Genomic DNA, 25000 nt, shown 5'->3' on the forward strand with positions numbered 1-25000 from the left:
GCAGAGTGCGTGTTACTGCTAGCAGAGAGCGTGTTACTGCTAGCAGAGTGCGTGTTACTGCTAGCAGAGTGCGTGTTACTGCTAGCAGAGTGCGTGTTACTGCTAGCAGAGTGCGTGTTACTGCTAGCAGAGTGCGTGTTACTGCTAGCAGAGTGCGCGTTACTGCTAGCAGAGTGCGCGTTACTGCTAGCAGAGTGCGTGTTATAGCTAGCAGAGTGCGTGTTACTGCTAGCAGAGTGCGTGTTACTGCTAGCAGAGTGCGCGTTACTGCTAGCAGAGTGCGCGTTACTGCTAGCAGAGTGCGTGTTATAGCTAGCAGAGTGCGTGTTACTGCTAGCAGAGTGCGTGTTACTGCTAGCAGAGAGGGTGTTACTGCTAGCAGAGTGCGTGTTACTGCTAGCAGAGTGCGCGTTACTGCTAGCAGAGTGCGCGTTACTGCTAGCAGAGTGCGTGTTATAGCTAGCAGAGTGCGTGTTACTGCTAGCAGAGTGCGTGTTACTGCTAGCAGAGTGTGTGTTACTGCTGGGTTTGAGAGTCCCTGGCAACAACTCGTTCTCACTCCAATGTAGCATTCTGGCATGTCTCCTTGGAACAGACACACGTGTCATAACTGAGCCTCTTACTGAGAGAGATGGAGAGAGAGAAGGAAGAAATGGAGACAGAGGAGGGAGAGGTGGAGAGTGACATGGCTCAGGCCATCAGTGCCGCTCTGACCATGTTGTCCCCGACGATCACCGTGGTGACAGTGACATCACCAGGCCTGTCATCACTGCTCCCCATCACCCCTCTGACACACGCTCAGATGAGACGTGGCTCTCCTCTCCTCTTCTCACCCTCTCCTCTCCTCCGTTCTCCCTCTGTCCCTCACCATCTGTCTCCACCTCTCTGCGTACCTCTCTCTTTCTCTCTCTTTCTCTCTCTGTCCCCTGCTATCCTCCATCTACTCCCTCCATCTCACACCCTGTTGTAACCCCCCTATCTTTCAGTCTTCACTTCTCTCTTTACCCAACCCCCTCTCTCTCTCACTCGCTCGCTCTAACTCTCCCACTCTCCCTCCCTCTCTGTCAGACTGTGGCTGCCATGGTTGTCCCTCTCTGTCTCTTTCTTTCTGGAGGAATACCCTGTTCACTCTGCTGGCTTTGACACTCAAACTGTGTGTGTGGGTCTGTGTGTGTGTCTGTGTGTGTGTGTCTGTGTCTGTGTCTGTGTCTGTGTCTGTGTGTGTGTGTGTGTGTGTGTGTGTGTGTGTGTGTGTGTGTAATAGAGAGACTGTGAGAGAGTGAGTAGAGAGAGGGGAGGGACAGAGCGAGACAGTGACAGACAAACATATGGGCTGGAAGAACAAAGACTGATAGAGAACTGGCGAGAGTTGAAAAACAACAGATATTTGGAAAGACACGGCACACACACACGGCACACACACACGGCACACACACACGGCACACACACACGGCACACATACACACGGCACACACACACACGGCACACAAACTCACAGAGAAAGCGAGAGAGAAAAGGAATGTAGAGTAGGCGAGGAGAAGAGGGGAAAGGAGGGGTAAAGGTAAGGGGGTTTGGGAGGGCGGGTATTAGAACCCTATGGCTGATATTGAAAAGTAGACAGGCACCTCTTACGTTTATGCGCGCTTGGTACTCGGCGCTACCGGCCGAGTTGCGTGCGGCGCAGCGATACACCCCTCCGTCGCGGATCTCCGGGCTGCTGACGTTGACGTGGGACACGGTGGAGCCGTCCGACAGCGTGTACTGGCTGGCCCTCACCCGGGACGGGTCCCTGGCCACAGCCTCGTCATCCAGAGTCCAGGTGATGGTGGGGGGAGGGGCACCTTTGGCAGCGCACATGAGGGAGAAGGGTTCCCCCGGGACCACCACACGCTCACTGAAGGAAGACACGATACGGGGCGTACCATCTGAGGAAGAAGAGGTGGAGAGGGGGGAGATGATAGGTACGCGTGCACGCACACAGCCTATCCCTCACACTTCTCACCCTATGAGATCGGGTTCCTGCAGATGGCAAAACACTGATACGCACACACACACACACACACACACACACACACACACACACACACACACACACACACACACACACACACACACACACACCCCCAACCAACCCCTTTAACTCACACACACATTCCTTACCCTCCAGCAGTATGATGGAGAAGTCCTGTGCGGTCTGGCCCTTGCGGGTGGCGAAGCACTGGTAGGCTCCCGAATGTCTCTTCTGGGCAGCGGAGATGAACAGGGTCTCGTTGTGGGCCCCCTGGATGGAGAAGTGCTGGTCGGGGAGGACGGGTTCTGTGTTGCGGTACCAGGACAGGGTGAAGTGGGGAGAACCCTGCACAGCACACGACAGGATCACCGTGCTGCTGATGCCCGTCTTCAGGTTCTTGGGAGAGAGAGTCACTCTCAACGGCTCTTTGGAGAGAAGTGAGGAAGCAGAGAGAGGGGAGAGGCAGAGATAGTTGGAAAGGAGGGAGGGAGGTAGAGAGAGAGAAAGAGGTAAAGAGAGGTAGAGAGAGAGAGAGAGGGGGAGAGAGAGACAGAGAGAGAGAGAGTGGGGGGGGGGTGAGAGAGAGAGAGAGAGACAGACAGACATACAGAGAGAGAGAGGGGGAGAGAGAGAGTGAGAGGGGGAGAGAGAGAGAGAGTGACAGACAGACAGACAGACAGACAGACAGACAGACAGACAGAGAGAGAGAGAGAGGGGGAGAGAGAGAGTGAGAGGGGGGAGAGAGAGAGAGAGAGAGAGAGAGAGAGAGAGAGAGGGGGAAGAGGCCAGAATGAAACCAGAGAAGTATTATTTTGTAAATGCTGTAACTTCCGTTAGTAATTTTCCTTCCCCAAAAATGTAAGAAAGTATATTTCATAATTTCTTCATTCAGAGAGTTCAAAGTAAGACATGCATGTACAGTAGAATGTCCTGGTACAAAATGGCTGCCATTAGTTCATCACCCAGGTGAGTTTTACAGTGCAGTACAGAGGAGGCTTCTGGGACAACAAATCAAACTTGCATTTACAGTTCTGACATTTACACTTATTGCAGAGAAATTCAGTGAAACCTCTGCAGACGGGCTCAATGTAATGCCTGGAATGGAATCAATGAAATGTTACCAGACACATCAAACACACGGAAACGACGTGTTGGACTCCGTCCTATTGATTCTATTACAATGAGCCTCCGGTAGCTCCTTCCACCAGCCTCCTCTGGTACAGTACATACTGGCAGTGGAGTCGGTGTACAGCATCGCTATGATAGAGATGTGGTGGAAATGCAACTACACTGGATGGAAATCAACTCTCCCATGGCTGGACTATATACCCCGAGGTAGAGAGAAGGAGAGGGGGTAGATATGCCCTCTGCAGAGAGGTAGAGAGAAGGAGAGGGGGTAGACATGCCCTCTGCAGAGAGGTAGAGAGAAGGAGAGGGGGGTAGACATGCCCTCTGCAGAGAGGTAGAGAGAAGGAGAGGGGGTAGACATGCCCTCTGCAGAGAGGTAGAGAGAAGGAGAGGGGGTAGACATGCCCTCTGCAGAGAGGTAGAGAGAAGGAGAGGGGGTAGACATGCCCTCTGCAGAGAGGTAGAGAGAAGGAGAGGGGGTAGACATGCCCTCTGCAGAGAAGTAGAGAGAAGGTGAGGGGGTAGACATGCCCTCTGCAGAGAGGTAGAGAGAAGGTGAGGGGGGTAGACATGCCCTCTGCAGAGAGGTAGAGAGAAGGTGAGGGGGGTAGACATGCCCTCTGCAGAGAGGTAGAGAGAAGGAGAGGGGGTAGACATGCCCTCTGCAGAGAGGTAGAGAGAAGGAGAGGGGGTAGACATGCCCTCTGCAGAGAAGTAGAGAGAAGGTGAGGGGGTAGACATGCCCTATGCAGAGAGGTAGAGAGAAGGAGAGGGGGTAGACATGCCCAATGCAGAGAGGTAGAGAGAATGAGAGGGGGTAGACATGCCCTCTGCAGAGAAGTAGAGAGAAGGAGAGGGGGTAGACATGCCCTCTGCAGAGAGGTAGAGAGAAGGAGAGGGGGTAGACATGCCCAATGCAGAGAGGGAGAGAGAATGAGAGGGGGTAGACATGCCCTATGCAGAGAGGTAGAGAGAAGGAGAGGGGGTAGACATGTCCTATGCAGAGAGGTAGAGAGAAGGAGAGGGGTGAGATATGTGATGTGCAGGGGTGAGAGAGAGAGAGAGAGAGAGAGAGAGAGAGAGAGAGAGAGAGAGAGAGAGAGAGAGAAAGACACGGGTGTCTGTGAATATGAGACACCCTGAGAAACTGAGACAGAGAGACAGAGAGGGAGCGAAAATGTCAGTGAGCAATAAGGCAGCTGGTGTTATGTGCTGGGGACTGCTGTGTGTGTGTGTGTGTGTGTGTGTGTGTGTGTGTGTGTGTGTGTGTGTGTGTGTGTGTGTGTGTGTGTGTGTGTGTGTGTGTGTGTGTGTGTGTGTGTGTGTGTGTGTGTGTGTGTGTGTGTGTGTGTGTGTGTGTGTGTGTGTGTGTGTATGATTATCCCACCTCCCCTGCCCTGTCAGGTAGGTTTTGTGCGAGTTCACCATGATGTGCCCTCCGGCCAAACGGACCAACATCCACTACCCCCATCCTCCCTCCTCCCTCCCTCCCTCATCCTCCTTCATCCTTCCTCCCACCCTCATCCTCCCTCCCACTCCTCAACATCACCATCCCATGTGTGTCTGTGTGGTCTTCCCAGATCTCTTCCCCCAAACAATAACCCCCCTCCACCCAGTGACACACAGGGGAAGCTGCTCCACGGAACAACCAGTGTTCTCTCCTGTCACCACGGCCACGCTCGGCAGGGGTTCCGAGAGACCCGGAATGGAGCGGGCAGGAAGGGGAGCGAGGTGTCCCGGGAGATCAGGATCAAACTCATCTCAGAGAGGGGGCCGCGGCGAAGTTGACAGGGGTCCAGGACACAGCCGACAGAGCTTAAACGATCCCCTCATCTCCTCCTCTCCTCCCTATCAATCCCTCTCACGCTCTCTCTCCCCTTTACGTAAACACCTCTGTCAGGTAGAAGGGGGGGGGACGAGGCGATCGGTCTTGAGAGGTGACAGCGGTGGTAGGAACGCAACGGCTGAATGTGCAACAGTCCCCCCCCAACCCCCGCGGTTGAGAGGAGGGTGGTGGATCCCATTCTACATGCAAATGTGGTTGTGTTCAGTCATGGGGACGGAGCTGCAGGACGACAGCGTTTCTGTATTACAAGCCAGTCCCGGACGGCCAGTACACAGCCTCCTCATACATAGTACATGTCTGTGGCTCTGGGATCAATAGCATCAAGGCAATAGCAAAACCTACACATGAAGCATCCTCTGATACTGGATAAACCCGAAGGCACCGGAAACGACCAAAACGAGAAGTCAAACCCCCCCCCCCAAAAAAAAAAAAAACACATCACGATAACATGCCCGACCGAATACCTTAAACACGTCAAACGTTTTACAATGACTGTGACAATGTGGTTGCCCGGCCGTACTAACTTAAGACGGACGACACTGACTGACGTGGCGCTGGAAATAAAACCGGCAAGCGTAAATCTCCAATCAGGATGAGTTAATATTCTGAGGGAGCTGTGCATTAGGCCAATATGTGCATAGGAACGCATCTACAGGCCTTCGCCCCAAAACAACAAACTGTTCCGGTAACGTGGGGTGAACTAACCCAGGGACTCGTACAGGGACGTGTGACCTGTGACTCACCGATGACGTTGAGGTGACCGGTCACCTCTTTGGAGCCGAAGCTGTTGGTGACCTCGCAGATGTAGTTGCCGCTGTCGTCCAGACGCAGGTCGCTGACCGTCAGGCCCGTGAGGCGGCGCGTCCAGCGGGAGTCGGCGGGCAGCGGGCGCCCGTCCTTCAGCCAGCGGATGGTGGGGTTGGGGTAGCCCGAGGCGATGCAGGGCAGCTCCACATTACGTCCCACTTGGACCTCGCCGGACTGGAAACTGTCCAACACTGAGGGGGTGGACTCCGTAGGGTCTGGGAGGGGGGAGGGGGGAGCGTTAGCAATACTGAAATTGATCATGCTGAAATTTTCTCCAAATTCTGTTCTGTGAAGACAAGGATAACAAGAACCCATGATCTGTAAGACGGTATTGGCCCAACAGACAAAACACTCACCCACACACATACTCCCCCCCACCCACACACATACCCCCCCCCCACACACATACCCCCCACCCACACACATACACCCCCCCCCCCCCCCACCCACACACATACCCCCCCCCCCACCCACACACATACCCCCCCCACCCACACACATACCCCCCCACCCACACACCCACACACATACCCCCCCACCCACACACATACCCCCCACCCACCCACCCACACACATACCCCCCCACCCACCCACACACCCCCCACCCACCCACACACATACCCCCACCCACACACACACACCCCCCACCCACACACCCACACACATACCCCCCCACCCACACACATACCCCCCACCCACACACCCACACACATACCCCCCACCCCCCACCCACACACATACCCCCCCCCACACCCACACACCCACACACACACCCCCACCCACACACCCACACACATACCCCCCCCCACCCACACACATACCCCCCACCCACACACCCACACACATACCCCCACACCCACACACACCCACACACATACCCCCCACCCACACACATACCCCCCATCCCCCACCCACCCACACACATACCCACACACATCACCGACACACATATCCACACACACATTCACGCACACATACACACTCTCTCTCTCTCTCTCTCACCCATAACAGACAGCCTGGCTCCATTGCTCTGGCGAGTCTCTCCACTGTATTTGTGCTTGGTGATGCAGCGGTAGGTGGACAGGGCATCTTCCTTCTGGACCTCTGATATGTACAGGGCCCCGAACGACGTCAGGAAGAAACGGTTCCCTGTAGGCGAGAAGAGGAGGAGGAGGAAGAGGAGGACGTCAGTCCATGTGTCCAAAACTAAAAAAGTGTCAGCTATCAAATGCTGTCCATCTAATGATTTATGCTTTAAATACAGAGAGTATGTGAAGGAGAGAGAGAGAGAGGGAGAGGGAGAAGGAGAGTGAGGTGGAGAGGGAAAGAGAGGGAAAGAGAGAGAGAGAGAGAGAGGGGGGGATAGAGAGGGAGGGAGAGGGAGAAAGAGAGAGAGAGAGAGAGAGAGAGAGAGGGAGAGGGATAGAGAGGGAGGGAGAGAGAGAGAGAGAGAGAGAGAGAGAGAGAGAGAGAGAGAGAGAGAGAGAGAGAGAGGGGGGGAAGAGAGGGAAAGAGAGGGAAAGAGAGGGAGAGGTTATGTGTTAATATTTCAGCGGTTGTGTTATTGTAACAGTATATTAGTGTCATCTTCATTTCACATCAGTGAGTGCCTGAGCCTGCCCCTGATTTATCCTCATGTCGATGAGGCCCGGATCCAACATGAAGCCCACAGACACACAGAGTGGATTTCAGTGTTCAGCCCTTTTACACTCCTCTGTTGACGTTCATCTGTCTGTTCTCCACTGGCTCGGGTTGAGAGAGGTGCATTATTCCACTGTCTGTGAGTTTTGGGGACTATTATGATGTGTGTGTGTGTGTTTTGTTTCAGAGTGTTTCAAGGGGAGTGTGTTTTCAGATTGGTTCTTGTTTGTTAACAACTGTGTTCTCAAGGACTCTGGGAATGTTTGCATGTCGTATACGCATGAGAAAGTAGGAGGGGAAATGTTTTTTTTTGAGCGTACACTTACACACCACACACACTTGCTGCAAGGGGAAGTGCCTGTAGCTATTGGTCGGCATCTGGCCAGGCACACTGACCCTAATAAATTCAAAGACATGAGTTTTATGTCTGTTATTTTGACCAGTATACTTGGTCTTCAATTTTTGTGTGAGTTTATAAAGGAGTGTGTGCGTGTGAGGAGAGAGTGTATAAAGCGCGTGGGCATTAGTGTGTGTGTGCCCTGGCAGCGGCAGTGTGAGGGATGGCGATCGATGCACTTTATGGCTCCACAGCTCCATCCAAATGAGATTTATTAAAGCAGAGACGACAAGGCTGGCTCCCCGCCGCACGCACACACGCACACACACACGCACACACACACGCACACACACACACTCCATCACTCTAACAAGACTCAGACGGCACTGCAACCGGATCGCCTGTTCCTTCCTGCCTCCAAAACTGGCGACAACCTCATCTCAACATTCACACAACATTCAACTATCTCATAGACGCTGGATTATACGCACAGGTCACACACACATGCACGCACGCACGCACACATGCACACGCACACGCACACACACACACACACACACACACACACACACACACACACACACACACACACACACACACACACACACACACACACACACACAGTATACCGTTTTCTACTATGAGTGTTCAAAAAAACATGTATATGGCTTAGTATCTATTTACCTGTGTGTGTCCTTTAGTACTACCGTAGAGATGTGTCTGTGTGTTAACTGGCTAACTGTTGTCGTGCTGAGTGCGAGGCCGTGAAGGCTGTAATTGCGAGCCTGCCCTTTAGTTCCAACCTGGGTATTAAGTCTTACAGAATAATGTGCACTTCGTACAACACCCTCACCACCCTGTCACAACACACTGACACAGACAGGAAGTGCAACTGAAATGGCACCCTCTTCCATATATAGTGCCCTAATTTTGACAAAGGACCACAGGGATCTGATCAAAAGTAGTGCAATATATAGTGAATAGGGTGCCAGTTCAGCCGCAGCCAGGGAAAGAAAGAGCACATTACAGAATAGGAGGGAAAGAGGGCAGAAAGGAGAGAGGACAGAGAAGAAAGGGGTGAGGGGAGGGGCAAGGATTGAGAAGGAGTGAAGAGAAAGAGGGCGAGAGAGGAAAGCAGAGGGGGAGGGAGGAAAGAGAGGGAGAGAGGAAAGGAGGGGAGAGGGAGAGAGAGGAAAGCAGAGGGGGAGGGAGGAATGAGAGGAAAAGAGGACAGGAGAGGGAGAGAGAGGAAAGGAGAGGAAGAGAGAGGAAAGGAGAGGAAGAGGGAAAGAAAGGAAAGCAGAGGGAGAGAGAGAAAAGGAGAGGAGAGGGAAAGAAAGGAAAGCAGAGGGAGAGAGAGAAAAGGAGAGGAGAGGGAAAGAAAGGAAAGGAGAGGGAGAGAGAGGAAAGCAGAGGGGGAGGGAGGAAAGCAGAGGGGGAGGGAGGAATGAGAGAGAAAGACGACAGGAGAGGGAGAGAGAGGAAAGGAGAGGAAGGAGGGGAAAGGAGAGGGAGAGAGAGGAAAGCAGAGGGTGAGGGATGAAAGAGAGGGAGAGAGGAAAGGAGATGAGAGGGAGAGAGAGGAAATCAGAGGGAGAGAGAGGAAAGGAGAGGGAAAGAATGGAAAGGAGTAGAGAGTGAAAGAAAGGAAAGCAGAGGGAGAGAGAGGAAAGGAAAGCAGAGGGAGAGAGGAAAGGAGAGGGAGAGAGGAAAGCAGATGAGAGCGAGAGAGAGGAGAGGAAAGGGAGAGAGAGGGAAGCAGAGAGTGAGGGAGGAAATGAGAGGAGAGTGAAAGAAAGGAAAGCAGAGGGGGAGAGAGGAAAGCAGAGGGAGAGAGGAAAGGAGCGGGAGAGGGGAAAGCAGAGGGTGAGGGAGGAAAGAGAGGGTGAGTGGAAATGAGAGGAGGGAAAGAAAGGAAAGCAGAGGGAGAGAGAGGAAAGGAGAGGGAGAGAGAGGAAAGGAGAGGAAGAGAGAGGAAAGCAGAGGGAGAGAGAGGAAAGGAGAGGGAGAGAGAGGAAAGGAGAGAGGGCAAAGCAGAGGGAGAGAGAGGAAAAGAGAGAAGCGGGAGAGAGAGGAAAGGAGAGGGGGAGAGAAAGAGGAAAAGGGGGGAGAGGGCAAAGCAGACGGAGAGAGACGAAAGCAGGGGGTGAGGGAGGAAAGAGAGGGATAGAGAGAAAATGAGAGGAGAGGGAAACAAAGGAAAGTAGAGGGATAGAGAGAAAATGAGAGGAGAGGGAAAGAAAGGAAAGCAGAGGAAGAGAGAGGAAAGCAGAGGGAGATAAAGGAAAGGAGAGGAGAGGGAAAGAGGCGAAAGCAGAGGGAGAGAGGAAAGGATAGGAGAGGTAAAGAAAGGAATGCAGAGGGAGAGAGAGGAAAGGAGACGGAGAGAGGGGAAAGCAGAGGGGGAGAGAGGAAAGGAGAGGGAAGGAGAGAGGAGAGGAGAGGGAGAGACGGCAAAGCAGAGGGAGAGAGAGGAAAGCAGAGGGAGAGAGCGGAGAGGGAGAGAGGGGAAAGCAGAGGGAGAGAGAGGAGAGGAGAGGGAGAGAGGGGAAAGCAGAGGGAGAGAGAGGAAAAGAGAGGGAGATAGTGGAAAGCAGAGGGAGAGAGAGGAACGCAGAGGGGGAGGGGAAAGCAGATGGAGAGAGAGGAAAGCAGGGGGTGAGGGAGGAAAGAGAGGGATAGAGAGGAAATGAGAGGAGAGGGAAACAAATGAAAGCAGAGGGATAGAGAGAAAATGAGAGGAGAGGGAAACAAAGGAAAGCAGAGGAAGAGAGAGGAAAGCAGAAGGAGATAGAGGAAAGGAGAGGAGAGGGAAAGAAAGGAAAGCAGAGGGAGAGAGGAAAGGAGAGGAGAGGTAAAGAAAGGAATGCAGAGGGAGAGAGAGGAAAGGAAAGGGAGAGAGGCAAGGAGAGGGAGAGAGAGGAACGGAGACAGAGAGAGGGAAAAGCAGAGGGAGAGAGAGGAAAGGAGAGAGGAGAGGAGAGGGAGAGAGGGCAAAGCAGAGGGAGAGAGAGGAAATGAGAGGAGAGGGAGAGAGAGGAAAGCAGAGGGAGAGAGAGGAAAGAAGAGGAGAGGGAGCAAGAGAGAGGAAAGGAGTGGACAAGGAGAGTGGAAAGCAGAGGGAGAGAGAGGAAAGGAGAGGGAGAGAGGGGAAAGCAGAGGGAGAGAGGGGAGAGGAGAGGGAGAGAGTGGAAAGCAGAGGGAGAGAGAGGAAAGCAGAGGGAGAGGGAGGAAATGAGAGGAGAGTGAAAGAAAGGAAAGCAGAGGGAGAGAGAGGAAAGCAGAGGGAGAGAGGAAAGGAGAGGAGAGGGAAAGAAAGGAAAGCAGAGGGAGAGAGAGGAAATAAGAGGAGAGGGAGAAAGAGAGAGGAAAGGAGTGGACAGGAAGAGAGTGGAAAGCAGAGGGAGAGAGAGGAAAGGAGAGGGAGAGAGAGGAAATTAGAGGGAGAGAGGGGAAAGCAGAGGGAGAGAGAGGAGAGGAGAGGGAGAGAGTGGAAAGCAGATGGAGAGAGGGGAGAGGAGAGGGAGAGAGTGTTAAGCAGAGGGAGAGAGAGGAAAGCAGAGGGAGAGAGGGGAAAGCAGATGAAGACAGAGGAAACGAGAGAAGAGGGAGAGAGTGGAAAGCAGAGGGAGAGAGAGGAAAGCAGAGGGAGAGAAGGGAAAGCAGATGAAGACAGAGGAAAAGAGAGAAGAGGGAGAGAGAGGAAAGGAGAGGAGAGGGGGAGAGAAAGAGGAAAAGAGAGGAGAGGGAAAGAGGAAAGGAGAGGAGAGGGAAAGAAAGGAAAGCAGAGGGAGAGAGAGGAAAGGAGAGGAGAGGGAAAGAAAGGAAAGCAGAGGGAGAGAGAGGAGAGGGGGAGAGAGGGCAAAGCAGAGGGAGAGTGAGGAAAAGAGAGAAGCGGGAGAGAGAGGAAAGGAGAAGAGAGGGGGAGAGAAAGAGGAAAGGGAGGTAGAGGGGAAGAGAGGAAATTAGAGGAGGAGGAAGGAGAGAGAGATAAGAAGAGAAGAGGGAAAGAGAGGGAGAGAGAGAGAGAGAAAAGGAGAGGAAGAGAGGAAAGCAGAGTGGGAGGGAGGAAAGCAGAGGGTGAGGGAGGAAAGAGAGGAGAGGGAAAGAAAGGAAAGCAGAGAGCGAGTGAGGAAAGAAGAGGAGAGGGAGCAAGAGAGAGGATAGGAGTGGAGATGGAGAAAGTGGAAAGCAGAGGGAGAGAGAGGAAAGGAGAGGGAGAGAGGGGAAAGGAGAGGGAGAGAGGAGAGAGCAGAGGGAGAGAGAGGAAAGGAGAGGGAGAGAGAGGAAAGGAGAGGGAGAGAGGGGAAAGCAGTGGGAGAGAGAGGAAAGATGAGGGGAGTGAGGAAAGAGAGGGAGAGAGGAAAGGAGAGGTAGAGAGAGGAAAGGAAAGGAAGAGAGAGGACAGGGTAGGGAGAGAGAGGAAAGCAGAGGGTGAGAGAGGAAAGGAGAGGAGAGGGAGAGGGAGAGATAGGAAAGAAGAGGAAGAGAGACGAAAGCAGAGGGAGAGAGGAAAGGAGAGGGAGAGAGGAAAGCATAGGAGAGCGAGAGAGAGAGGAGAGGAGAGGGAGAGAGAGGAAAGCAGAGAAGGAGAGAGGAAAGGAGAGGGAGAGAGAGGAGAGGATAGGGAGAGAGAGGAGAGCAGAGGAGGAGGGAAGAAATAGGGAGAGGAAAAGAGAGGAAGAGAGAGGAAAGAAGAGGAGAGGGAGCGAGAGAGGGGAAAGGAGTTGAGAAGGAAAGAAAGTAAAGCAGAGGGAGAGAGAGGAAAGGAGAGGGAGAGTGGAAAGCAGAGGGAGAGATGAAAGGAGAGGAGAGGGAGAGAGGAAAGGAGAGGAGAGGAGAGGGAGAGAGAGGAAATCAGAGGGAGAGAGAGGAAATGAGAGGAGAGGGAAAGAAAGGAAAGCAGAGGGAGAGAGAGGAATGAAGAGGAGAGGGAGCGAGAGAGAGGAAAGGAATGGAGAGGGAGAGAGTGGAAAGCAGAGGGAGAGAGGGGAAAGGAGAGGTGAGGGAGAGAGAGGAAAGCAGAGGGTGAGGGAGGAAAGTAGAGGGTGAGGGAGGAAAGAGAGGGAGAGAGGAAAGAAGAGGAGAGGAGAGGGAGAGAGAGGAAATCAGAGGGAGAGAGGAAAGGAGAGGAGAGGGAAAGAAAGGACAGTAGAGGGGGATGAGGGAAAGAGAGAGAGAGGAAAGCAGAGGGGAGGGAGGAAAGGAGACAGACAGAGAGGAAAGGAGAGGGAGAGAGAGGAAAGGAGAGGCAGGGAGAGGAAAGGAGAGGAGAGGGAGAGAGAAAAGTAGAGGAGAGGAAGAGAAAGGAAATCAGAGTGAGAGAGGGGAGAGGAGAGGGAGACAGAGGAAAGCAGAGGGTGAGGGAGGAAAGGAGAGGGAGAGAGGAGAAATCAGAGGGAGAGAGGAAATCAGAGGAGAGGGAGAGAGAGGAAATCAGAGGGAGAGAGGAAAGGAGAGGAGGGAAAGAAAAGAAAGCAGAGGGAGAGAGGGGAACGAAGAGGAGAGGGAAATAAATGAAAGGAGTAGAGAGGGAAAGAAAGGAAAGAGAAGGAGAGAGGAAAGGAGAGGAGAGGGAGAGAGAGGAAATCAGAGGGAGAGAGAGGAAATGAGAGGAGAGGGAAAGAAAGGAAAGCAGAGGGAGAGAGAGGAATGAAGAGGAGAGGGAGCGAGAGAGAGGAAAGGAATGGAGAGGGAGAGAGTGGAAAGCAGAGGGAGAGAGGGGAAAGGAGAGGTGAGGGAGAGAGAGGAAAGCAGAGGGTGAGGGAGGAAAGTAGAGGGTGAGGGAGGAAAGAGAGGGAGAGAGGAAAGAAGAGGAGAGGAGAGGGAGAGAGAGGAAATCAGAGGGAGAGAGGAAAGGAGAGGAGAGGGAAAGAAAGGAAAGTAGAGGGGGATGAGGGAAAGAGAGAGAGAGAGAGGAAAGCAGAGGGGAGGGAGGAAAGGAGACGGAGAGATGGAAAAGCAGATGGAGAGAGAGGAGAAGAGAGAAGAGGGAGAGAGAGGAAAGAAGAGGAGAGGGGGAGAGAAAGAGGAAATGAGAGGAGAGGGAAAGAGGAAAGGAGAGGAGAGGGAAAGAGAGGAAAGTAGAGGGGGATGAGGGAAAGAGAGAGAGAGAGAGGAAAGCAGAGGAGAGGGAGCGAGAGAGGGGAAAGGAGTTGAGAAGGAAAGAAAGTAAAGCAGAGGGAGAGAGAGGAAAGGAGAGGGAGAGTGGAAAGCAGAGGGAGAGATGAAAGGAGAGGAGAGGGAGAGAGGAAAGGAGAGGAGAGGAGAGGGAGAGAGAGGAAATCAGAGGGAGAGAGAGGAAATGAGAGGAGAGGGAAAGAAAGGAAAGCAGAGGGAGAGAGAGGAATGAAGAGGAGAGGGAGCGAGAGAGAGGAAAGGAATGGAGAGGGAGAGAGTGGAAAGCAGAGGGAGAGAGGGGAAAGGAGAGGTGAGGGAGAGAGAGGAAAGCAGAGGGTGAGGGAGGAAAGTAGAGGGTGAGGGAGGAAAGAGAGGGAGAGAGGAAAGAAGAGGAGAGGAGAGGGAGAGAGAGGAAATCAGAGGGAGAGAGGAAAGGAGAGGAGAGGGAAAGAAAGGACAGTAGAGGGGGATGAGGGAAAGAGAGAGAGAGGAAAGCAGAGGGGAGGGAGGAAAGGAGACAGACAGAGAGGAAAGGAGAGGGAGAGAGAGGAAAGGAGAGGCAGAGAGAGGAAAGGAGAGGAGAGGGAGAGAGAAAAGTAGAGGAGAGGAAGAGAAAGGAAATCAGAGTGAGAGAGGGGAGAGGAGAGGGAGACAGAGGAAAGCAGAGGGTGAGGGAGGAAAGGAGAGGGAGAGAGGAGAAATCAGAGGGAGAGAGGAAATCAGAGGAGAGGGAGAGAGAGGAAATCAGAGGGAGAGAGAGGAAAGGAGAGGAGGGAAAGAAAAGAAAGCAGAGGGAGAGAGGGGAACGAAGAGGAGAGGGAAATAAATGAAAGGAGTAGAGAGGGAAAGAAAGGAAAGAGAAGGAGAGAGGAAAGGAGAGGAGAGGGAGAGAGAGGAAATCAGAGGGAGAGAGAGGAAATGAGAGGAGAGGGAAAGAAAGGAAAGCAGAGGGAGAGAGAGGAATGAAGAGGAGAGGGAGCGAGAGAGAGGAAAGGAATGGAGAGGGAGAGAGTGGAAAGCAGAGGGAGAGAGGGGAAAGGAGAGGTGAGGGAGAGAGAGGAAAGCAGAGGGTGAGGGAGGAAAGTAGAGGGTGAGGGAGGAAAGAGAGGGAGAGAGGAAAGAAGAGGAGAGGAGAGGGAGAGAGAGGAAATCAGAGGGAGAGAGGAAAGGAGAGGAGAGGGAAAGAAAGGAAAGTAGAGGGGGATGAGGGAAAGAGAGAGAGAGAGAGGAAAGCAGAGGGGAGGGAGGAAAGGAGACGGAGAGATGGAAAAGCAGATGGAGAGAGAGGAGAAGAGAGAAGAGGGAGAGAGAGGAAAGGAGAGGAGAGGGGGAGAGAAAGAGGAAATGAGAGGAGAGGGAAAGAGGAAAGGAGAGGAGAGGGAAAGAGAGGAAAGTAGAGGGGGATGAGGGAAAGAGAGAGAGAGAGAGGAAAGCAGAGGGGAGGGAGGAAAGAAAGGGAGAGAGAGGAAAGGAGAGGGTGAGGGAGAAAAGAGAGGGAGAGAGGGGAAAGCAGAGGACAGGGAGGAAAGAGAGGGAGAGAGAGGAAATGAGAAGGAGAGAGGGGAAAGCAGAGGGAGAGAGAGGAGAGGAGATGGAGAGAGTGGAAAGCAGATGGAGAGAGGGGAGAGGAGAGGGAAGAGAGAGAGAGAGAGAGAGAGGAAAGCAGAGGGGAGGAAGGAAAGGAGACGGAGAGATGGAAAAGCAGATGGAGAGAGAGGAGAAGAGAGAAGAGGGAGAGAGAGGAAAGGAGAGGAGAGGGGGAGAGAAAGAGGAAATGAGAGGAGAGGGAAAGAGGAAAGGAGAGGAGAGGGAAAGAGAGGAAAGTAGAGGGGGATGAGGGAAAGAGAGAGAGAGGAAAGCAGAGGGGAGGGAGGAAAGAAAGGGAGAGAGAGGAAAAGAGAGGGTGAGGGAGAAAAGAGAGGGAGAGAGGGGAAAGCAGAGGACAGGGAGGAAAGAGAGGGAGAGAGGAAAGGTGAGGAGAGTGAGAGAGAGGAAATCAGAGGGAGATAGAGGAAAGGAGAGGAGAGGGAGAGAGGAAAGGAGAGGAGAGGGAAAGAAAGGAAAGCAGAGGGAGAGAGAGGAAAGGAGAGGAGAGGGAGATGAAAGGAGATGAGAGGGAAAGAGAGGAAAGGAGAGGGAGAGAGAGGAAAGGAGTGGGAGAAAGAGGAAAGGAGATGGAGGGAGTGGGAGAGAGGGGAAAGCAGAGGGAGAGAGAGGAAGAGGAGAGGGAGAGAGAGGAAAGGAGTGGGAGAAAGAGGAAAGGAGATGGAGGGAGAGGGAGAGAGGGGAAAGCAGAGGGAGAGAGAGGAGAGGAGAGGGGAGCGAGGAAAGGAGAGGAGAGGGAGAGAAAGCAGAGGAGAGGGGGAGCTAGGAAAGCAGAGGGAGAGAGAGAGGAAAGGAGTGGAGAGGGAGAGAGAGAGAGAGGAAAGGAGTGGAGAGGGAGAGTGTGGAAAGCAGAGGGAGAGAGAGGAAAGTGAAAGTGTGCACTGAAAGGGGGTAAGGCTAAGAGGAGGAGGTGGACAAGGCCTTCTCTTTAATCTAGTTGATGAACAGGGAACTGTTACCCCCCTCCTCACCTCCCCCTGGAACCATCAGTAGTGGAGTGTTCCTAGTGATGATGGCTGACCTTATTTGGGAGTACTTCTCACAGTAGAGGAACAAGTGGATCTTCTGGCTCTACCTCCTCTGTTGGAGCCGTGACCAGATAGACTCTCCTCTTTGGGTAGCCATGTCTCCCTTTTTCTATAGGCAGTCGGTGGTCGCTGAGTCTGTGTTTGATCTGTTTAGTATCTCCGACAGGGTAGAGATCCTCCCTCCATTCCCTCCTCGCCCCCTTAGCTCACTTTTCAGGGGCATTTGCTATTTATCCGATTATACCCTTTTTGCTTTCTGTGAAATCAGAGCGCGAGAGCGACACACCTGTCGTTAAGGGAGACTGTCTGGGCCCGGATGGAGAGAGTCAGCGGAGGAGAGAAAAGGCTGACCCCACAGGGAGGAGGGCAGATGGAGATGGATGGAGGGAGAGGCAGAAAGAGGAAAGAGAGGATGGGAGGCTGCAGGCATATTCACCACACATGTGCACAAACAATTCCCTCCTCTCCTCGCATGCGAGCCTTTCCTTTTGGGAGAGCAGATCAATTCTTGTCTAGTCTGTCTCCGCCTCCAGGAGTTTGTGTGCCTGTGTGTGCGCGTGTGTGTGCGTGTGCGTGTGTGTGTGTGTGTGTGTGTGTGCATGTGTGTGCGTGCGCATGTGTGTGTGTGCATAGTGGTCTACCCCACTATGGAAGAACCTAAAAAAATCCCCCTCTGCCCCACATCTCCCTCACTCTGTCTCTCCTTCCTCCCCTCTCCTCCTCTTTCAGGAGGCCCTGTAAGTAATGGAGTGTGTTTGGCTGCTCAGCCCGGGGCAGGGTCGAGTGCAGAATAAAGCTGCTATTGAATGTGTGTGTGTGTGTTTGTGTGTGTGTCTTTAGGCCCAAACGCCGACGCTAAAGGGTCCCAAACCGCACGCGCGCACACACACACACACACACACACACACACACACACACACACACACACACACACACACACACACACACACACACACACACACACACACACACACACACGCACACACACATTTTTCAGCCCCAAGCATTTCTGCCTCTCTGTACGTTTTGAACGTGGAAGGAAACCCCCATCGTCTTCGAGAGACGGTTGCGAGAGGGGAGGGAGGAGGGGAGGCAAGACAAGGCATGGCTAAATATATCCTCATCCTATACGGCTGCCACTTTCAACAAATCGTCTCCAAGTAAAAGGGGGAAGAAAAAGTGAGAGAGGGGAAAAAAACAACTCAATGGCAACTGAGGAAAAACACACGTTAAGGCAAGAGTGTCCACCGCCCGGGTGGTTTGGTGGAGGGGGGTAACAACAGATCAACAACAACAACAGAGACAACTACAGGGGAGGAGTCAAAAGACACACGATGGAAGAGAGACGAAGTGCGAAGCATGGAGACCGGTAGACCGCGACAAATAGACGAAGGGGACGGATAAAGACGCGTTGAGAGAGAGGGAGGACATTGCGTCCCGGTTAGGCAGGAGGGAGGGTTTTGTTCTTGGACCACATGCAAATGATGCTGCCTCCGTCGCCGCAATGCTATCCAGGAGTGTTTCAAACTGTCGGGCCCATTACTTATTAATGCTCCGCTCCCTTCCCCATCCCTTCGTCTCTCTCTCTCTCTCTCTCTCTCTGTGTGTCTCTCTCTCTCTCTCTCTCTCTCTCTCTCTCTCTCTCTCTCTCTCTCTGTGTCTCTCACTCTCTCTCTCTCTCTCTCTCTCTAGTGTCTTGCTCCTGTCTTTCCTTCTCTTTCGCCAGTCTAGGTCTTTCGCTCTCTCACTGGCTGTTGCTAGGGCCTGCACGGTCACGTGACGACCGCTGGGTAGGGGGGCACTGCAGTGGCACACGGTGATGCGAGCAGGGCCCGTGTGTGTCCGTGTGTGTGGTTGAGGAGGGCCCCTTCATGAACGGAATCTGCATTTTTTAGGTGGTGTTAAATGAGTGAAGGTAGAATGAACAGAGAACAGGAGAGAGAGCGAAAGAGAGAGAGCTCTGGGATCGATACAGAGGACTAACTACCATGCAGATAATCATTAGCTAGGAGACACACACCAAAGGCATCCTCACAGGAGCTTTCACACAAACCATCAGGCTCCCAACATAGTGGCTGAGGGATCAGCATTAACAATGACACAGTGACATTGCATACACATACTCAACATTGAATCCAATACTCCTAGGCAAAGAATCTTCCCAACTGTTTCTGTTCACCTATAGGCTCTCTCTCTCTCTCTCTCTCTCTCTCTCTCTCTCTCTCTCTCTCTCTCTCTCTCTCTCTCTCTCTCTCTCTCTCTCTCTCTCTCTCTCTCTCTCTCTCTCTCTCTCTCTCTCTCTCTCTCTCTCTCTCTCTCTCTCTCTCTCTCTCTCTCTCTCTCTCTCTCTCTCTCTCTCAATTCAATTCAATTCAAGGGGCTTTATTGGCATGGGAAACATGTGTTAACATTGCCAAAGCAAGTAAGGTAAACAATAAAAATTAACAGTAGACATCACACATACAGAAGTTTCAAAACAATAAAGACATTGAAAATGTCATATTATATATATATATACAGTGTTTTTACAAGGTACAAATTTGAAAGGACACAAGATAAAATAAATAAGCATAGATATGGGTTGTATTTACAATGGTGTTTGTTCCTCACTGGTTGCCCTTTTCTCGTGGCAACAGGTCACAAATCTTGCTGCTCTGATGGCACACTGTGGAATTTCACCCAGTAGATATGGGAGTTTTTCAAAATTGGATTTGTTTTCGAATTCTTTGTGGATCTGTGTAATCTGAGGGAAATATGTCTCTCTAATATGGTCATACATTGGGCAGGAGGTTAGGAAGTGCAGCTCAGTTTCCACCTCATTTTGTGGGCAGTGAGCACATAGCCTGTCTTCTCTTGAGAGCCATGTCTGCCTACGGCGGCCTTTCTCAATAGCAAGGCTATGCTCGCTGAGTCTGTACATAGTCAAAGCTTTCCTTAATTTTGGGTCAGTCACAGTGGTCAGGTATTCTGCCGCTGTGTACTCTCTGTGTAGGGCCAAATAGCATTCTAGTTTGCTCTGTTTTTTTGTTAATTCTTTCCAATGTGTCAAGTAATTATCTTTTTGTTTTCTCATGATTTGGTTGGGTCTAATTGTGCTGCTGTCATGGGGCTCTGTAGGGTGTGTTTGTGTTTGTGAACAGAGCCCCAGGACCAGCTTGCTTAGGGGACTCTTCTCCAGGTTCATCTCTGTAGGTGATGGCTTTGTTGTGGAAGGTTTGGGAATCGCTTCCTTTTAGGTGGTTATAGAATTTAACAGCTCTTTTCTGGATTTTGATAATTAGTGGGTATCGGCCTAATTCTGCTCTGCATGCACTATTTGGTGTTCTACGTTGTACACGGAGGATATTTTTGCAGAATTCTGCGTGCAGAGTCTCAATTTGGTGTTTGTCCCATTTTGTAAAGTCTTGGTTGGTGAGCGGACCCCAGACCTCACAACCATAAAGGGCAATGGGCTCTATGACTGATTCAAGTATTTTTAGCCAAATCCTAATTGGTATGTTGAAATTTATGTTCCTTTTGATGGCATAGAATGCCCTTCTTGCCTTGTCTCTCAGATCGTTCACAGCTTTGTGGAAGTTACCTGTGGCGCTGATGTTTAGGCCAAGGTATGTATAGTTTTTTGTGTGCTCTAGGGCAACAGTGTCTAGATGGAATTTGTATTTGTGGTCCTGGTGACTGGACCTTTTTTGGAACACCATTATTTTGGTCTTACTGAGATTTACTGTCAGGGCCCAGGTCTGACAGAATCTGTGCATAAGATCTAGGTGCTGCTGTAGGCCCTCCTTGGTTGGTGACAGAAGCACCAGATCATCAGCAAACAGCAGACATTTGACTTCAGATTCTAGTAGGGTGAGGCCGGGTGCTGCAGACTTTTCTAGTGCCCGTGCCAGTTCGTTGATATATATGTTGAAGAGGGTGGGGCTTAAGCTGCATCCCTGTCTAACCCCACGACCCTGTGTGAAGAAATTTGTGTGTTTTTTGCCAATTTTAACCGCACACTTGTTGTTTGTGTACATGGATTTTATGATGTCGTATGTTTTACCCCCAACACCACTTTCCATCAGTTTGTATAGCAGACCCTCATGCCAAATTGAGTCGAAGGCTTTTTTGAAATCAACAAAGCATGAGAAGACTTTGCCTTTGTTTTGGTTTGTTTGGTTGTCAATTAGGGTGTGCAGGGTGAATACATGGTCTGTTGTACGGTAATTTGGTAAAAAGCCAATTTGACATTTGCTCAGTACATTGTTTTCATTGAGGAAGTGCACGAGTCTGCTGTTAATGATAATGCAGAGGATTTTCCCAAGGTTACTGTTGACGCATATTCCACGGTAGTTATTGGGGTCAAATTTGTCTCCATTTTTGTGGATTGGGGTGATCAGTCCTTGGTTCCAAATATTGGGGAAGATGCCAGAGCTAAGGATGATGTTAAAGAGTTTTAGTATAGCCAATTGGAATTTGTTGTCTGTATATTTGATCATTTCATTGAGGATACCATCAACACCACAGGCCTTTTTGGGTTGGAGGGTTTTTATTTTGTCCTGTAACTCATTCAATGTAATTGGAGAATCCAGTGGGTTCTGGTAGTCTTTAATAGTTGATTCTAAGATCTGTATTTGATCATGTATATGTTTTTGCTCTTTATTCTTTGTTATAGAGCCAAAAAGATTGGAGAAGTGGTTTACCCATACATCTCCATTTTGGATAGATAATTCTTCGTGTTGTTGTTTGTTTAGTGTTTTCCAATTTTCCCAGAAGTGGTTAGAGTCTATGGATTCTTCAATTACATTGAGCTGATTTCTGACATGCTGTTCCTTCTTTTTCCGTAGTGTATTTCTGTATTGTTTTAGTGATTCACCATAGTGAAGGCGTAGACTCAGGTTTTCCGGGTCTCTATGTTTTTGGTTGGACAGGTTTCTCAATTTCTTTCTTAGATTTTTGCATTCTTCATCAAACCATTTGTCATTGTTGTTAATTTTCTTCGGTTTTCTATTTGAGATTTTTAGATTTGATAGGGAAGCTGAGAGGTCAAATACTACACTATTACAGTGGAACGTTTTACCCAGGAAATTGTCTAAAAGGGATTGAATTTGTTGTTGCCTAATTGTTTTTTGGTAGGTTTCCAAACTGCATTCCTTCCATCTATAGCATTTCTCAATGTTACTCAGTTCCTTTGGCTTTGATGCCTCATGATTGAGTATTGCTCTGTTTAGGTAGACTGTGATTTTGCTGTGGTCTGATAGGGGTGTCAGTGGGCTGACTGTGAACGCTCTGAGAGACTCTGGGTTGAGGTCAGTGATAAAGTAGTCTACAGTACTACTGCCAAGAGATGAGCTATAGGTGTACCTACCATAGGAGTCCCCTCGAAGCCTACCATTGACTATGTACATACCCAGCGTGCGACAGAGCTGCAGGAGTTGTGACCCGTTTTTGTTGGTTATGTTGTCATAGTTGTGCCTAGGGGGGCATACGGGGGAGGGAATGCTGTCACCTCCAGGCAGGTGTTTGTCCCCCTGTGTGCTGAGGGTGTCAGGTTCTTGTCCGGTTCTGGCATTTAGGTCGCCACAGACTAGTACATGTCCCTGGGCCTGGAAGTGATTGATTTCCCTCCAGGATGGAGAAGCTGTCTTCATTAAAATATGGGGATTCTAGTGGGGGGATATAGGTAGCACACAGGAGGACATTTTTCTCTGTTAGAATAATTTACTTTTCAATTTCTAGCCAAATGTAGAATGTTCCTGTTTTGATTAATTTAATGGAGTGAGTTAGGTCTGCTCTATACCAAATTAGCATACCCCCCGAGTCCCTTCCCTGTTTCACACCTGGTAGTTTGGTGGATGGGACTACCAGCTCTCTGTAACCTAGAGGGCATCCAGTGGGTCTGTCTCCTCTATACCAGGTTTCTTGCAGGATGACAATGTCTGTATTACCGATTTCTTTGGTGAAGTCCGGGTTTCTGCTCTTCAGGCCAAAGGCAGATGACCTCAGGCCTTGGATATTCCAGGATGAAATAGTAAAGGCTTTTTGTTCCATAAAGTGTCCAATGTTGTTGGTTGTGGTTTGGCCTCAGGCCAGTAAGTGTGAGCAGAGTCTGCTGAGCATCTGGTACATGCCATTGGCTTGGGCGAGTGTGAGAGTGGGGGTTGGGACTGTTTGCCCGCTCACTACCTGGGCGTATGTGTGGCTTCCATGTTGAGGCCCTCTTTGCGGGGGTGGGGTGCATGGGGTGGGCAGGAGTGGCATAGGTCTGATCTGAGGGGGCCTAAATGGGGTGTGGGCATGGTTGACGTGGGGGTGTTGATTGGTGGGGGTAGGGGTGTGGATGTGTCTGGGTGTGCGGTGGTCTGGGTGTAATTCCTCTTGGCGTGGGTCCTCTATGTGTAGGTCCGGGGGGGGGGGGGGGGGTCCTGCAGGTCTGGGAGGGTGTCTCGCTGGTCTGGGTGGGTGTCTATTGATCTGTTGCTCCTGTGTGAAGTGTTGGGGATACGTTTGAGAGCGATGTCCTTTAGAGTTCGGGCAAAGATGGGCACTGCTGCCTTGTAGAGGTGGACCTGGTCATAGAGGCTGTTCAAGTCCAGGGTGGAGTGGTGGGCCAGGAAAACGTTTGGTTTTGAGGCACAGTCACGGGAAATACTTGCGTTTACCCGCTGTATTGTGGCAGGGTGGAAGTCTTTTCGTGGTAGCAGGGTGGAGATAACCACTTGTGCGTTGGGGAAAGTAGAAGAAGCCTTTTCAATCACTCCCTTCAGTGCTGTGGCCACTCTTTCCTGTTGTGCCCTCAGGTCGTTTGTGCCTGAATGTATTATTATGTGGCTGGGTGAGCCTAGTTTGGCCTCAGACAGAAGGTCTAGGGCGCTCTGGGTGTTTGGACACCAGAGTTTAGATACACTGTGTTTGGGAAAAAGTTTTTTTTCTTCTATATATTTCCCATTTGAGTCCATAAGTAGTACAATCTGTGTCTTGTGTTTGTCCTCAGTGGGTGTGGGGGGTTATCAGAAGGGCTATCAGGGTGGCTGACAGGGGGTGCTCAGAGGGGGTGAGAGCCGGCGGGCTTGGGGTTCTTCATTTGTCTGTTCTGCTGTGGTGTCGAGACTTTTGTTGGGTGCTGAGGTGGGCTGTTCTGCTTGCTTCTCTGTGGGGGTGGCCACCTCTCTAGTGGGTTGTTCTCTGTCACACGCCGTCCCCCTCAACCTCTCCTCCATCCCCCTCACCCTCTCCTCCATCCCCCTCAACCTCTCCTCCACCAGCAGTCTGATACTCTCCTCTAGTGCTCTGTTCTGCTCCTCTTTCTCCTGTTGTATTTGTCTCACCACTGTCCAAAGTGCAGATATGTCTCTGTCCACCTCCAGCTCTCCTGGTCTGGTTAAGGGGCTGTTGTTGTGCTGGGCTGTTGTCTGGGTCTGTGCTGACTGAAGTGTAATCACCTGCTGTTCCAGCTCCACCTGCCTTATCTCCAGCTGGGTGAATTTGTCCTTCATTTCAATGAGGGAGTGATAATCTGTGTTGGGGGGTTGACTCTCCGCTGGGGGTTGCTCGTCTGTGGGGTTACATAGTGAAGAGGTCTGGTCTGACCCGCTCGGTGTGGGGGTATCTTTTTCAAGGGAGAGCTTCTCCTGATGGGCTAATTCTTTGATTAGGTGAAAGTCCAGCTGAAACTGTTTGGGGTTACTTTGTACCATCACTGTTCCGGACTTATAGATATTAATATTACTTGACTCAGAGTCCTCGTTATCAAGTATTCTGAGTTTCCACCCCTCGTTAACCCCCCCTCTCTTAACAAAGGGGTAGTGTGCTAATATAGCACTGTGCCATGCCAGGGGATGGTTTGTGTGGAAGATAAGGTTGCTGATGTTCCCATTTTTGTAATAGTCAGCAAAAAGTGTCTCTTGATTTTCCATAAGGAGCTTCATTTTGTAATCTTTTCTTGACTTATCATTCTTTACATGCAGAGGGTACTGTATTTTAATTACCTCTGAACAGCAGGAGGGAGCCTCTAAGGCCTCTCCATTTGGTTGGGGTAGACTGTGTGACTCTCCTGCCATTGTTGGGCTAATGGGCTTTGACACCTCTCACTTGACACGTCAGTACTAGTTGAAGCTGTATCAAGCTTGGCAGAATTATGTTAGAATTCAGTCCTTATAAAGTAATGTTTTGTATTTTTCTTCTTGGCTTTTGGCTTTTAAAATATAGTTTCGGACTAAGCATTACTCACTCAGTTCCAGGTTGGATGGGGTTTTCCAGGTTTCTGTTGTTTTCCAGAGAATTTGCTGTATAGAGAATAAATCTTGGTAGTTGTGAACCTTCCAGGTGATTCCGTAATTCCGTCCAAAATCAGGTTGTAGGTTTTAAGTTTTGATTTGAAGTGGGGGTTATGTTGTAGAGGGTAGAATCCAGTATGTGTTCCTGACAAAAAATCCAAGTTTATCTAACTCCAAATCTATCTTTTTTAAAGAAAATGCTGAAAAATGCAGGAGCTCATC

At 50.9% G+C, this 25000-nt stretch overlaps 1 protein-coding gene across 2 annotated transcripts in view; it reads right to left on the reverse strand.

Moving 5' to 3' along the window:
- The window catches only part of dscaml1 (Down syndrome cell adhesion molecule like 1), a 187131-nt gene that overhangs the window by 54506 nt on the left and 107625 nt on the right, over window positions 1–25000 (reverse strand). For both annotated transcript variants that reach the window (XM_064974275.1, XM_064974274.1), the window contains exons 4-7: window positions 6795–6941; window positions 5729–6007; window positions 2161–2436; window positions 1626–1925 (exon numbers count right to left, since the gene is read on the reverse strand). In XM_064974275.1, the coding sequence (XP_064830347.1) occupies window positions 1626–1925; window positions 2161–2436; window positions 5729–6007; window positions 6795–6941 (1002 nt within the window). The remainder of the gene's footprint in view (window positions 1–1625; window positions 1926–2160; window positions 2437–5728; window positions 6008–6794; window positions 6942–25000) is intronic.

Source organism: Oncorhynchus masou, chromosome 9 (assembly GCF_036934945.1).
Source record: "Oncorhynchus masou masou isolate Uvic2021 chromosome 9, UVic_Omas_1.1, whole genome shotgun sequence".
Lineage (NCBI taxonomy): Eukaryota > Metazoa > Chordata > Actinopteri > Salmoniformes > Salmonidae > Oncorhynchus > Oncorhynchus masou.